At 41.0% G+C, this 15,315-nt stretch overlaps 1 protein-coding gene across 1 annotated transcript in view; it reads left to right on the forward strand.

Moving 5' to 3' along the window:
* The first annotated feature begins 2,578 nt into the window (after positions 1-2,578).
* Positions 2,579-15,315, forward strand: part of itga9 (integrin, alpha 9) — a 163,021-nt gene continuing 150,284 nt past the window's right edge. Inside the window, exons 1-2 of the mRNA XM_036573623.1 lie at positions 2,579-2,944; positions 7,521-7,648. Of these exons, the coding sequence (XP_036429516.1) occupies positions 2,757-2,944; positions 7,521-7,648 (316 nt within the window). The 5' untranslated portion in view covers positions 2,579-2,756. The remainder of the gene's footprint in view (positions 2,945-7,520; positions 7,649-15,315) is intronic.

Below are 15,315 nucleotides of genomic sequence, written 5' to 3' on the forward strand. Positions count from 1 at the left end.
GTCATCAGGCAGTGAATTCATAACCATTGTAGTAACTTTCTGTGAGGGAGCTTTTAGAGGTGGACGTCTGGTTCCTATCACCACCACTGTGAACAGTTCTGACTCTGTTTACATCTAAAATAGTTAATTATGTACAGTTTTTGAAAAGATGGTGGAGTTCCCCTTTAACCCAAATATGTTTACAGTAGGAAAGCCAGTACCAGTAACTGTTATCAGCTTATAACAGCTGACCCCTCATCCTGGACATCAGCTCTTCCAGACACTCCCCTCAAAACCAGCACAGCCAGACATGCTAACAGCTTTTACCCCAGAGCTGCAGCTCATCAACCACAGTGGACACTTCGCACTTTAAACTTAACCTGAACCATCAAACCTCCTCACTGTATCACAGTAACTGTCCTGTGATAATGCTAATTTACACAGCTGCACAGATGTTCATATCATGGTGTAATATTCTGTATATTATAGTTAATATATGTCTTTCAGACCTACGTGTGTACAGATATTCATACAGCCATACACTGATCAGCCATAACATAAGTATCTACACTCATCTCCCTCAGAGCAGGTACTATTTGGGTGGTGGGTCATTCTCAGCACTGCAGTGACACTGACGTGGTGGTGGTGTGTTAGTGTGAGTGGATCAGACACAGCAGTGCTGCTGGAGTTTTTAAACACTGTGTCCACTCACTGTCCACTCTATTAGACACTCCTACCTTGTCAGTCCACCTTGTAGATGTAAAGTCAGAGACGATAGCTCATCTGCTGCTGCACAGTTTGTGTTGGTCATCCTCTAGTCCTTCACCAGTGGTCACAGGACGCTGCCCACAGGACGCTGTCGGCTGGATATTTTTGGTTGGTGGACTATTCTCAGTCCAGCAGTGACACTGAGGTGTTTAAAACCTCCAGCAGCACTGCTGTGTCTGATCCACTCAGACCAGCACAACACACACTAACACACCACCACCACGTCAGTGTTACTGCAGTGCTGAGAATGACCCACCACCCAAATAGTACCTGCTCTGTGGGGGTCCATGGGGGTCCTGACCACTGAAGAACAGGGTAAAAGGGGGCTAACAAAGTATCAGAGAAACAGATGGACTACAGTCTGTAACTGTAGAACTACAAAGTGCACCTATCTAGTACACTCTTAAAGATTGTTCTATATAGAACCATGAACACTCAACAAACCATTTGCATGCTTAAAGCGTTCTTTGCGTAGTGAAGTGGTTCTTCCGAATGTGTTGTAGATGGTTCCATATAGAACCAAAAAGGGCTCTTCTGTATACAAGCTTGACATCATAACAGTAGCAGAACCCTTTTTGGTGCTATATAGAACCATACACATTCTCCAGCAATCTGAAGAACAATTTCACTGTGCAAGGATCAATTTACGCATGCAAAGGGTTCTTTGAGTGTTCATGGTTCTATGTAGAATCATTGTCTGTACTAAAGAACCCCTGAAGAACCATGTTCTTTGCAAGGTGAAATGGTTCTTCAGATTAATGGAGAATGTGTTGTATATGGTTCTATATAGCACCAAAAGGGTTCTGCTACTGTTTAAAGCTTGTCATCATTACAATAGCAGAACCCTTTTTGGTGCTATATAGAACCATATACAACGTCAATCTGAAGAACCATTTACACATGCAAAGGGTTCTTTGAGTGTTCATGGTTCTATATAGAATCATTGCCTGTACTAAAGAACCCTTGAAGAACCATGTTTTTAGGACTGTAGTGCATGCTTAAAAAAGATGGTTCTTCAAGGTTTCTATATAGAACCATGAACTCTTAAAGAACCATTTGCAAGCTTAAAGGGTTTTTTTGCGTGGTGAAATGGTTCTTCAGATTGATGGAGAATGTGTTGTATATGGTTCTATATAGCACCAAAAAGGGTTCTGCTACTGTTTCAAGCTTGTCATCATTACAATGGCAGAACCTTTTTGGTGCTATATAGAACCATACACATTCTCCAGCAATCTGAAGAACAATTTCACCATTCAAGGATCCATTTACGCATGCAAAGGGTTCTTTGAGTGTTCATGGTTCTATGTAGAATCATTGTCTGTACTAAAGAACCCCTGAAGAACCATGTTCTTTGCGTGGTGAAATGGTTCTTCAGATTGATGGAGAATGTGTATGGTTCTATATAGCACCAAAAAGGGTTCTGCTACTGTTTCAAGCTTGACATCATTACAATGGCAGAACCTTTTTGGTGCTATATAGAACCATTTCACCATGCAGAGAACCATTTATGCATGCAAAGGGTTCTTTGAGTGTTCATGGTTCTCTACAGAACCACTGTCTGTACTAAAGAACCCCTGAAGAACCATCTGTTTAGGGTAGAATGAGGTGGTTTTAATGTTATGGCTGTTCGGTGGTTCTGGTTCTGAAGACGGTCCAGCCTCCTGTGGTCTCGTGCGCTGAGAGGAGCGCCGTGTTGCTCCAGCAGAGCGCAGCAGTGAGCGCGTGGGACTCTGCGCGCTCGCTGGATGTGAAATGTGACGCTCGTGCGCAACAGCATACGCCTTCAGCGCGAGCGCACTTTAACGCCAGCAGCAGCTCTGAGCAGCTTTAGTTGTGCAGCTCCGCGAGCGGACGAGCGGACCGATGCTCCCGGGGCGCCGCTGCTCTGTCCAGGCTTCTCCAGAATGCGCCTGAGCGGACCGTCTGAGAGCGGCTGAGTGTAGGTGTAGCTCGGGAGTGCGTCACCGAGGCGCTCGAGACGTTTTTAGCCCGTTCGTACCGCGCTGAGGATGCACGGCAGGATGTCTGTCGCGCGCCCGCGGAGGAGAACGGCGCTGGACGTGTTCTGCGTCTGTTTGTCCATAACTCTGGCTTATTCCTACAACATCGACCTGGAGCACCCCGTGCTGTTCCGCGGACCGCGCGAGACCTTCTTCGGATATTCGGTTCTCGAGCACTTTCATGATAACACGCGCTGGTGAGTAGAGCTTAAAGTTCACTGGCTTCGTTTTTCTAACTTTCCGGTCCACCTTAAATGGCGCCCCGCTGAATAGAACTGCTCCATCATTTAAGGTGGAACGGAAAGTTCAGATCAATTGAGCCTCGTTCGAGGTGGAGTAGTGCAGATTTTGATGCAGGCCAGAAGAAAAATACATGACATGTGTTATATTTAGTTATAGTTATTATTTATTAAAAAATAAAAACAGCACGGGTCATATTTGTATATAATTAAAGGGGAATTCCACGAATTTTTCAAAATTTCTGAATTCTTTACAGTGGTGGTGATAGGAACCAGGGGTCGCCATGACTACAACACAAATATAGACATTTTATTTACTATCCAGAACCACCAGTGAACCTACACGTGAGTTTTAAACTGAATGCTGATGTTTTCTGGGGACTATTTAGCCTCAGAACACCCTGCATATTATGTATCCCTCCACCATGAATGGATTTTAAGTTTTCAAAACTATCATAAATCAGTGTCTCAGTCATCAAGCAGTGAATTCATAACCATTTCATGTAGGAACTTTCTGTGAGGGAGCTTTTAGAGGTGGACGTCTGGTTCCTATCACCACCACTGTGAACAGTTCTGACTCTGTTTACATCTAAACCAGTTAATTGTGCAGAGTTTTTGAAAAGTCGGTGGAGTTCCCCTTTAACCCAAATATGTTTATAGTAGGAAAGTCAGTACCAGTAACTGTTATCAGCTCCAAAAGTCAGAGCCAGCATGAAAGCAGGAGGGAACTGAATCAGCAGGATGAGCTAACAGCTTTTTTCCTCCTGCATTAAATCACTCCATTCACATTTCCATTACAAAGGGCTGCAGCACTGTTTCACCTCAGCACGTTGATTAAAGCCGTTTATCATGTGTTTATGCTTTTAGATTCACTGTATAGCATTAGAATAGATGCAAATAAGTATAAATACAGTAAAAACTAGTCTGCCTCGCTTCTCCTGGCCATCACACACTTGATTTAGCGTAATGAAGTATTAATTAGATAAAGCTGGTATTAGATGATAACTAATAATGCTGGGCTTCTTCGAGGAGAGGGCAGGAAATGATTAAACCGACACAGTGGCAGAGAAAATCAACACTTACTGTTTTAATGTTTGTATTTATTGTAATATTAGTGTTTTTCTAAGCCAGTAAACACTTACTGTGCAGATAAGCAGCTTTTCTCAGGTGCTTTATGTTCATATTAGGGCTGGGCAATATGACAATATATATCGTTATCATGATGAATTATGTCACAATTCAATACAACATGCTCTTCTGATCATATCCTGTATATCGTCAGTGCTTGTGGACTCTGACCAACTGCATGTTTCATTATAAAGAGAGTAAAATTAGTCCGTTTAGCTGGATTTAGTGCCAAATACTGAATATAAATCATTGTGTTCACAGTGTTTGATAGTATTTTCTAAAATGTAGCTCTACTGGCTCTTTTTTCTCTGTTCCAACTGATCAAACATCTGAACAAATAAATATCGTGGCATATCGTGTATCGTGAAAAAGTCTTGAAGCATTGCAATATTATATTTTTGCCATTTCGCCCACCTCTAGCTCATACTGCATCATACATGACAGTTTACCCAACTTCTGTCTTCATCATTGTTCATAATATTGTTTTTTAAAAAGGCAAAAAACAACAAATAACCAGAAATATGGTTTGTATTGCAAATAATGGAGATAATGGAAATGTATATTAGCAGTTTTCAGAATAAAACGTAGAATTGCTGGTAAATTGATTGTGTGGGTCAATGTCCAGTATATGGACCAATCAGCAGAACATCTACTGCTAAGTAGTGAACACAAGACTGGCCCCTAAATGGTCAGTGTTAATATTAACGTTTTATTACACACTTCTATAATCTAAGAACAGCTCAGCCGGTTTGCAGTGAAGTCCCTGTAGTTACTGAATAATAAGCCTCAGTGTGTAAAAAGCCTGGATTTTAAAGGGTTACGTGGTTCAGACAGTGAAATATACTGTCATAGCTTGAAAGTTTGACAGTGAAGAGCAGTTTCTGGATATTGTGAGTGAGTGTGTGGGGGGTGTGTAGTGTGTGTGCGGTGTAGGGAAGCACTTGCATGGCTTCAGATTTTTGAAAGTCGACAGTTTTGTGATGAAAGTCGCGTTTATGTTGACAAATCGTTGGTGACATCATGAATAAAACCACAGGAGAAGGGAATGTTTGCCACAAGCGACTTTAAAAATCTGACTTTAAAAATCCGACTTTAAAAATCCATGACGAAGCCAAACTCCACAGGTTAATTAAGCGTGATGTCCTCTTTCCAACGAGCCCTGGATCGCATTGCTGGTCTTCAGGGAACTGAAGATACAGACCCCAGAATCTTGAAAACTTGTTTCCGACTTAGGCGCACCCTGGGCGGCCTTACTGAGATGCTCACCCATGGCGGAGTTCTGGAGAGCCGGAGAGATTTAGAGCGCTGTAACTCAGCAAAAATAAGAGCAGCTGACTTCAAACTGTACAGCATTACAGGTTGTTATGCTCCCTCTCCAACCACACAGGACTTTTACTGTAGTCTTTGGGAAACCAGAGGTAACGACGCTCAGTATCTGATCTTTGAAGCTCTGTAGATCAGTGGAGAAATGCGTGTTGTGTTCTTTCCAGAGAGCCCTGGATTGCATTGCTGGCCTTCAGGAAACCAAAGATACAGACCCCGAAATCTCCAGGCTCCTCTTCTGCTGCCTTCTCTGAGGCATCCATATTGTTAGTGTCATAATCATGTGATCAGCGACTCGTCAACAGAAGAATGAGAGGTTGGCAGATGGTCATGTCGAAACGTATTATGACTGCTTTTGGCACAGACAAGTCAGTGTGGACCCCAGATACAAGAAGGGTGTAGGATATGGGCCCTTTAAAGCTCCTCTGCCACCAGTTTTAGTCTGAGTCCTACTTATCACGGCTCACGTCAGCAAAGACTGAGCTCAGTGTACAAAGACAAATTTGGAACAAAAGTTTTTAGATGAGTGAGGTTTCTGTTTCCCACGTTACACCATAATGACAGAAGAGCCCATGGGAAGTGTTTCAGAATGACATAATGGAGTAGGCACTGTAAAGGTCTATATTAAAGGGGAACTCCACTGATTTTTCAAAATTCCTGCATGATTAAATGGTTAAGATGTAAAACCAGTCTCAATCACTCTGTTTACATCTCACACACTCAATTGTGCAGAATTTTGAAACGGGTGGACCTCCCCTTTAAGTTGAAAAACTGTTTGTTTGGTAAAACTGGACGTTTAGACCATTTAAAAGCTGCATTCTTCATGTTTTACAAATATTAGCTTTTAATGTCTAAGGTCCTGAGCTGTGTAGGCGCAAAGGCAGCAATATTTATAATGCGTCTAGATTTTGTTTAAACAGTACTGTACAGAGACCACCCTTCATTTATTTAATCTGCAGTCAAAACGGCCATTAAGTACAAGTTATTCATTTTTCAGGAGATATTTCTGAGGAGATTAGATGTAAGATAATCCACTTGCACATTGAAGGAGAAAGACAAAGGAGTTTCCAAAACTGGAGGTCGAAAACTGATTAAAAGCTACAGAGAAAATGTGGCTCCTAACAGCCACCTGGAAGAGCTGGTCGACCCCAAAACTGCCCCCATCAGATAAACAGCACTTAAAGCTTTCATCTCTGAGAGAGAGGAGAAAATCAAGCTGATCAGATCTGAAAACATCCACAGGTGTTTCTGTCCATCCTTCCACTGTGAGAAGACGACTCAGCGCTGTGGGTCTGAAAGGATGTGTAGCTGATCAAGAAGAACCTCACTGAGAAAAGGAGACGGACACATCAAACAAAGAGGCTGAACGATGGACTGACCACCCCAGAGTCCAGACCTCAACACCACTGAATGTGTTTGATTACTTCAGAAAACGATCAACCAGCTTCTCAGACTGAACTTCTGAACATCTGATAACAGATTATGTTGTTGAAGCTTCTGTGTGATTTTATGTTGAATATTTAAGTGTGTGTATTTTTCTGACACTGAAAAATGAATAAGCTGTACTTAACGGCTGTTTTGACTGGAAATGAAATATAAATATAATGTAAAACATATATCATCACTGTCCAAAGAAGAACATGTGTCGGCAAAATAGTAACTTGACAGGAGAACAAACAGTCGTTCTGCGCGTTAAGGTAACGAGGTTTCATCCCAGGTGAATTTGGAACATTTCTTCTGGGGGTCTCGGGGGGCCAGACGTGATCTCAGACTCACAGATTGCAAACATGGAAATGTGTAAAACTGTATATCATAGCTTTTTTTTTCATAACATATATTATACAGCAGTTAGTTTCGGCCACGCGAGCTGATTGGTTGAGCAGCGTTCTAACCGTGCTGTTATTTTATCACTCCGCTGAGACGCCGTTGCTAAGCAACAACTTTGACAGCTGTAGACGACGCTCAAGTCATCTGAACATTTTTGCTTACTTTGCCACTTTTACTGGTTCTCAGCGATGCTGTTGGGCAGAGCGCAGAACCGATGCTGATGTGTTCAGTGACTCTGTGTTTCTGTTGTGTTCAGGATTCTGGTAGGAGCTCCCAGAGCGAACTCATCCTTCAGCAGTGCCGTACGCTCACCTGGAGCTGTCTTTAAGTGCCGCATCCACAGCAACCCGGAGCGACGCTGTACGGAGGTGGACCTGGGCAGAGGTGAGGAGTTTATACAGTCCATATCACTGAACTGCACAGCACAGCAGTCACATACAGTACTGTGCACATGCTTAAAGAGCCCATACACTGCACTCCTAACAAAGACGGTTCTTCAGAGGTTCTTTAGTAAAGGAGTGGTTCTGTTTAGAGCCTTTTGATGCTTAAATGGTTCTTTGCATGAAGAAGTGTTTCTTCAAATTGATGGAGATTGTGTTGTATTAGATTCTATATAGAATCTAAAAGTGTTCCTCTCTTGTTATGATTGTCAAGCTTATGTACAATAGAAGAACCCTTTTTTGTTGCTTTTTAGAACCATATACAACTCATTCTACATCAAAGAACTGTTCAGCATTTAAGACCTTTTTTTAACAAAAACACCAGCAGCACTGTGCTGTGTCTGATCCACTCGTACCAGCGCATCACACACTAACACACCACCACCACGTCAGTGTTACTGCAGTGCTGAGAATGATCCACCACCCAAATAGTACCTGCTCTGTGAGGGTCCATGGGGGTCCTGACCACTGAAGAACAGGGTAAAAGGGGACTAACAAAGTATCAGAGAAACAGATGGACTACAGTCTGTAACTGTAGAACTACAAAGTGCACCTATATAGTAAGTGGAGCTGATAAAATGGACAGTGAGCGTAGAAACAAGGAGGTGGTCAGAATGTTATGCCTGATCGGTTTATGTATGTTAAATCAGTTTAGCTGCTGATTCATCGCAAATTCATGCGACGTCTGGAAGTGTCCAGGAGAAATCTGAACCAAACTTTATGTAATTATGTTTATTCACATTTAATCTGATGCTATATGGTGATTTTCTAAGCACAGACAGATGATTGACGGCTTTAAATAATGTGCTGAAGTGCAGCAGTGCTGCATGTTACTGCTGTGCTTCTTTGTAAATTTGAAAGATGTTGATTAACCCCTTAAATATCTAAGATCCTCCGGTGGGCCCAAAGTTTCATTACACACTGCTGTAATCTAAGAACAGCTCAGCCAGTTTGTATTGAAGTCCCTGTAGTTACTGAATAATAAGGCTTAGTATGTAAACCTGCTTCCTGTTGATTCAGTTCCCTCATGCTGTTATGATGGCACTTCTTTTTAGTGCTGATAACAGTTCCTGTTACTCTTTTCCTCGTGTAAATATGTATTTAAGGGATATCTGGGCTGTACGGTGTGACTATATTGTATCACATGATAAAAGAAATTAATCTTTGCAAATACAACAAAGGAAAGCAGGAATGAACGAGTAACTGCTGGAATTGAAAGAGTACAATTTTCAAATCACAAGAGCCGCAATGTTGATTATATCTTATATTAAAAGCTGCCTTAAGTGGGGAAATTAATAACACAGAACTTGTGAACTGGCAGCCTGGCACACGACATTCAGCATTCGAGTTGAAATATGTTTATATGAAATATATTTTTATATTTTCTCTTCTTGGCCAGAAAAAAAAACAAACTAGAGCTTAATTTTTTAGAAAATAATCACTTTTAAATCACAATATTAGCCAGAAAAAATACAATAAAATATTTTCTCCTGATGTCCACATTGCACAAAAATAGTATTTTGACAAATAAAATGATCTCACTATATAACCTGATAATTTTACATCTACGAAATATTGTTGAAACTAGCAAAATGACCTGTCAATATAGTGAGCTAAATTACTAAAATCACCTAAAACAAGTCAGAAATGTATAGAAACAAGTTAAATCATCTTCAAATAAGCTTACAACAATCTCAAAATAAGACATATTAGTTATATCGACTAAATTTAAGATAATTTCACTTGACAGGAAACCATTTTTTGCAGCCCATTTTAATATTAAGTTGAGTCCAAGTGCTCCTATAAGCTGTAGTCATTTATTCGTGAGCTGTTCTAGCTACTTGGCGTGTACAGTATGTGATATGTTGTAGTATATTTCCCCACTGCTCAAGCTGTTCCCTCAGCGCAGCTGTGGCATGTTGCAGGTTCTAGGGTTTATGGTAGTTGTAGTCCATCAGGTAATTCAGGCACTAACAAAGGGCCTCACAATGTACAGAATGCATTGAAGTTGTTTATTTGGGGGCTGTGATGTCAGATGTAAAGCAACCTATGATTTCCCATATCATAACGAGGTTCCTTGCTTTTTTTGATGTAGTACGTAAACACTTAGTTTCAGTCCCCAGGTCATAAAGTCCTCGTATGCGAAATAAACTGTAAACAAATAGCTTGAATTGAATTCATTATTTTGGTGATGTCACAAAAACCAACACATTGACACCTATTCAGCCTCCAGCAGTTTAGTTCCGCCCACTGATGCCGGAGTTATGAGGAGCGTTTCAGCCCAGACTGATTAAAATGTAGAATATAGGACCTTTACATTTTTAGAGTTAGTCATCCTGAAGGCTTAAGAATCAGCAGACTAAATTAAAAATCAGGAAATTAGGAAAGAAACAGCTTTGCTTCCTGTTTGTGTATGACTCCAGCTGTATGTGAACTCCTGCTGGTGTGGGTTTCCTTGCACTCAGTGACGCAGAATTACACTAGCGCCCCCTTGTGGGGAATCTGAATTACTCTGCAGAAATTGAATTCTCTGTAACAAACATTTTTCATGCTGCTTCTGTATTTTTACTCAGTTTGGTTCTATTTATTGAGATGAATAGTTTTTATGAGCATGTTTGTTCTTTCAATCTGATATACTTTCAATCTCAGGACTAAAAATGTTCATTCGTGCTGCAGTCGCAACTGTTATACTAACACTGTCCAAAGAAAAACACGTGTTTCCATTTTTGTCGAGTTTTAGCTTCATTTGAACCTGCAGGTTCTCCTTCACATTGTGTGAAAGTTTCATGATGAAGGACTGAAATAAAATCAGAATAAAACATCTTTACATTACCTTACATTAAAAGTTAAGAAAGATTTTTCCTCCTTCTGTAAAGTTACTGTTTTAGAGATGCATGTTTTCCTTTGCAGAGCGACGATGTGTTGAAAAATGTTAATGTACAGTATCTGACCGCTTTAAAAGGAAAGGCCAGTTACCGTGCTGGGCTATTTTTATAATGACCGGAATGACTGCGTGTCCAGTCACACAATATATGTGTTAAACTCTCGTAACTGTTTTTCTTCTCTGTATTAAGAGCGGTTAAATGGCTGTTCAGGCAGATGTAGATGGACAGTACAGAACTATGTCTGGCTGCAGAAGTCCAGGAATATTTTGATAGAAATGATGAATGTCTTGGCTAATATTTTCCAAGCCGCTGGGCCAACTGTGTGAGTTGTGGACGTCTCTTTGGCTCGCGCCGAGCTCTTTTCTTGTGGCGGAGCGGTTTATGTGGTATTAATGCGCGCTCTCCTGCCTGCTCTGTATGTCGCTGATAGAACACACAGGAATAGATGGTTGCTGCCAGCAGGTCTGGGGGGCCCGAGCTTTCCCTTCAGCCCTGAACATGCATGAATCATGCTGGAAAGACCCCTCAAGGCACCCAGGGAAGGGGGGCTAAAAGAAATAGCACCAATAATATGGGGAAGTAGTGTCAATTACCCTGAAGTTTTGTTGGACGGGCAGTTGTAAATTTCTAAATGGTTTCTTCACGTTGGGTGGACGGGGGGCCGGGGTCTCGCTCCCACGGCTGGACTGTTCATCATTCTTTTCTGACAAAGATAGAGCAGCCCTGTTTTTGGGAACAGTCTTGTTATTTGGGGAAAATGGCCTGTTCCACAATTAGATAAGTGCAGTCTTTAAGGGCCCATATCCTGCAGTATCCCCCCCCCCACCCCCCCCACCACAAAGTCCACTTATAATGTTAGCGTGGTGTTATGTACCCCAAAAAACAGTCGTAATCCGTTTATGAGACCTCCAACCTGTCTATGACTTACAATTAAACAGGCTGTTATTTGTTACTGTGCCTTTAAGACGGATATATGTAAATGAGCTCTGTTCTGATTGGCTGTGCCTCATTCAAAAATCAGCTGGGGCAGAATCACTCCTTATATCTTTAGCGTAAATGGGTGGAGCTAAACTGCTGTAGGCTGTATTGACAGATGTATGTAAATGTTTTTTTGTGACATCACAAAGACTGCAGATTCAAAACAGGCTGTTAGCTTAGTTTCCACATGTGGACTGAATGGACATCTCTCTCTGTTTTAGAAGTTTACTTGTAAAAGAGCTCTATTCTGATTGGTGCCTCGTTGGCTGAAACATATACCTTCAGTGTGAGTGGGTGGAGCTAAACTGCTCCAGGCTGAAAAGGATGTATGTTGGTTTTTCATGACATCACGCTGTTTTTACAGTTTAGTTCTCCTTATATGGGAAGTGAATGGATATTTACATACTACATCCAACTCTAATACCTAAAAAAGTGAGTAAAAATCTGTTTTTTTTAAATGATATAGTTTTTAATAATATAGGTTCAACATATCATGGCGTCGCTCAGAAGAAGAGTCAGGTTAGGCCAGAATTTCTGCACAAAAATGCTCTTTATTAAATGACCAAGGCAGAAAGGCAACTGAAAATGAGAGGCAGGCCACTCCTAGCCCTGCTCTCTGTCTTCACGGTTGCTAAAGGAAGCCCCTCTAACTATCCCCCAAACCCAGCACAGAATAACAAATAAACGCATACACACACCTCTACCACAGAACAACAACATACAACATAAAACAACACCAACAGGGCCTTCTCACTGGGGGCGCGCGTCCCACGAGTCTCTTTGAGTGGACGTTTGTAAAGCTGAGTTTCTGCGCTTATGAGAGGCAGCAGCCGCAGTATTTTGGGTTATGTTCTAAGTCTGTCCAAAAGATTGTATCTCATTTCCCAGCATTCTAGCAAGGACGCAGCCCTGAACCACTCGCATTACTATTAAAGTGAGAAGACCTCTTACTGTTTACTCTCCCATCACTGTTATATGAAGCATTTTTGGAGATTCATCAAAAGTGTTGAGCAGGAATCGCAAGACCCGTCTAACACCATAATGAGGGAGTTTGCCTATGAAAGACAGATGTTATGTGTAATTTCAGTGTAATAGAGTCATTTGGTTGCATATAAGGGGAGTATGTTGAAATGAATGATGAATCATGTTCTTGTGCAAGACTCACTCTTCAGAATCAAAGGGAGGATTAATCTGAATATGTGCAGCAAGTGACTGAAGCCTATATCACACTGACCGTCCCTGTTCGCCAACATGTGGAGTTACTTACTAGGCCTGGGTGATTGGCTGATGTAATCAGATATCGGTGATGATGTTTAAGGTGATAATCACTTTGCTGTGAACCTGACAGAGAAATACAGGTGACTGAAAGAACAACTAAATAGCTAAATAATATGAACACAATGTTTTATTCACTTTCACTGTTTAATCACAGTAATTATGGGGTCTTTTAAAGACGTTAGGCTGCGGTAGAGTAAATCCTCATAAACCCACACCAGAAGGAGTTCATAAACACACGTTTACAGCAACAACTATTGCAATGACCAGCGAAGTCGTTTTCAGAAGATGTTGGGTTTCCCAGTGTTAAATATGAGTTTTATTCAAGATTTATATTAAAACTGTTCCAAAGAAGCATGTAAACTAAGGCTTTGTCCACACAGCAGGTAAAAGTGGCCCAAATCCGATCTTCTTCTTCATATGTGACACAGATGTGTGTCTGTGTGTCAGTGTGAACAGATAAACACACTGAATCTGACATTTTCAATTCTGATTTGAGACGCTTTCATATGTGGAACTGAAATCCGTATCTGATCTGCGGCAGTGCGACTCAGTCTGAACCGCAAGATTGGAATTCACACGGCTTTTACGTCAGTCCAACTCAACATTCATCATCGTTTCGCACTGCTGAGACTCATAAACATCTGGGCTGATGTTTCTGTACCAAAAATCAGAAGAGACTCATTCAAACCCTTGAAGAGGTTTCTAAAGAAATGCCCGAACGCGGCCGCAGGAGAACGAGGCTGCAGCGTCTAAGAACAGTTAAAAGTCTGAAAGCGAAGTTTAAAGAATCCGAGGACGCGAACCAAAGAAGTGACCGCGCCCTTTTTACGGCTCAAACACATTCTGGGTGATGAGCCCAGCTGTCAGTCAGTGAAGCTTCATGATGGCTCCTGTGATGCTGGTGAAGATGAAGCTGATCCTCCGGGAGCGACTGGCGTTCGTTGGCGGTCGTGATTGTTTCCCTCTGGATGAGCCGTGAAGCAGCGTGACGCTCTGTTCTTTTACACATGCGGCTCAGTTTAGGAGCTGATCTGTTCAGACTGATGATACAGATCACATTTAAAGATACCGCCAAAGAGAAAATCAGATTTTGGCCACTTTTACCTGCTGTGTGAACGTAACCTAATACAATACAATTCCATCCATTGTCCGATACAATGGATAATCACAATTTCGTTGTATTAATTATTTTATAAAATCGGACAGATGATTAGTTTTGAGCTGTATTTCGAACTGACATGTGATGATGTTTGTATTGAACTCCAGAAGAGCAGAATGTTTAAGTGATACTGGGTTAGTGCACTAAAAAATCCATTTTATTCAATTTTATTACAATTCTAAATAAATATTATGTTTTTCTGTAATGCTAATCCAGGTGATTTAGCCCCATTTTTTACATTTTATAAATGTTTATGTTTTGGTTTTGGCATTTAGCTTGTGAAAAATGTAGGATATCAGCATCAGCCCAGAATTTTCATATTGTTGCATTAATAATAAATGCACAGCTCTGTTAACAAAGTGTTTCACAAGCTAGCTAGACAGACTAGAGGAAAAGGGGGTGTGGTTTAGAGGGGCTATAGCCATGTTCGCTGCAGTCCAGCACTCAGAGTTTAGTAAGTTGTCTCCAGACTATTCTCATTACGAGATCACGACTGGCCCCGTGAGGCTGATCACGAGAGAGTCTGGTATGTTTCATCACTTAACACGGCCAAAAAGTCCCTACTTTAACAGGAAGGGGCCGTTTGACTCACATGTAAAACGGCTAACTGTTGTTTTAGTGTAATGAATATTACCAGGCAGCTCTAGAACATTCTGACACACTGGAAACAAAATATTTACCCCGTCTACAAACACGTGAGAATATCTGGTTTAACTAACTGCTTTAACACTGAATAAAGACTAAACTTTATTGACATTATTGTTACAGAGTGCAGCTGCCAACTTCTCCGTAACGGAGACTATCATTTAGCTCGATGAGTGAAAGTTAAGATTTCCTGCTGTTTGTTGTTTCTGCTGCCTAATTTGTTGTAAAATAGAAGAGGCAACTCTATTTCTGTTACTAAATTGGTGTGGTGGATAAAGCACACCATACATTTTTGCACACACTGCTCATTTTCAACTGTAGTCAACTATTTCTTCATCACTTCACTGCAAAAAATGGTGTCTTGTCAAGTGAAATCATCTTATATCTGGTGAATATATATAATATTTCTCGAGTGAGATTGCTGTACGTATATTCTAGGATTGTGTAACTTATTTTTAGCCATTTTTACTTGTTTTAAGTGATTTTATTAAGTGAAATTATCTCATATATGTAATATATTAGCAGATAATTTGGCTTGTTTTTAGTGTGTTTCTTAAAAAAGCAAAATTGTCTGCCAAAAATCTGAGATAAAATCACTTAAAACAAGAAGGAAATGTCTAGAAATGACCTGAAAATGAGCTTCCAGCAATCTCAACATGAGAAATA

Source organism: Colossoma macropomum, unplaced genomic scaffold (genome assembly GCF_904425465.1).
Source record: "Colossoma macropomum unplaced genomic scaffold, Colossoma_macropomum, whole genome shotgun sequence".
NCBI classification, from domain to species: Eukaryota; Metazoa; Chordata; class Actinopteri; order Characiformes; family Serrasalmidae; genus Colossoma; species Colossoma macropomum.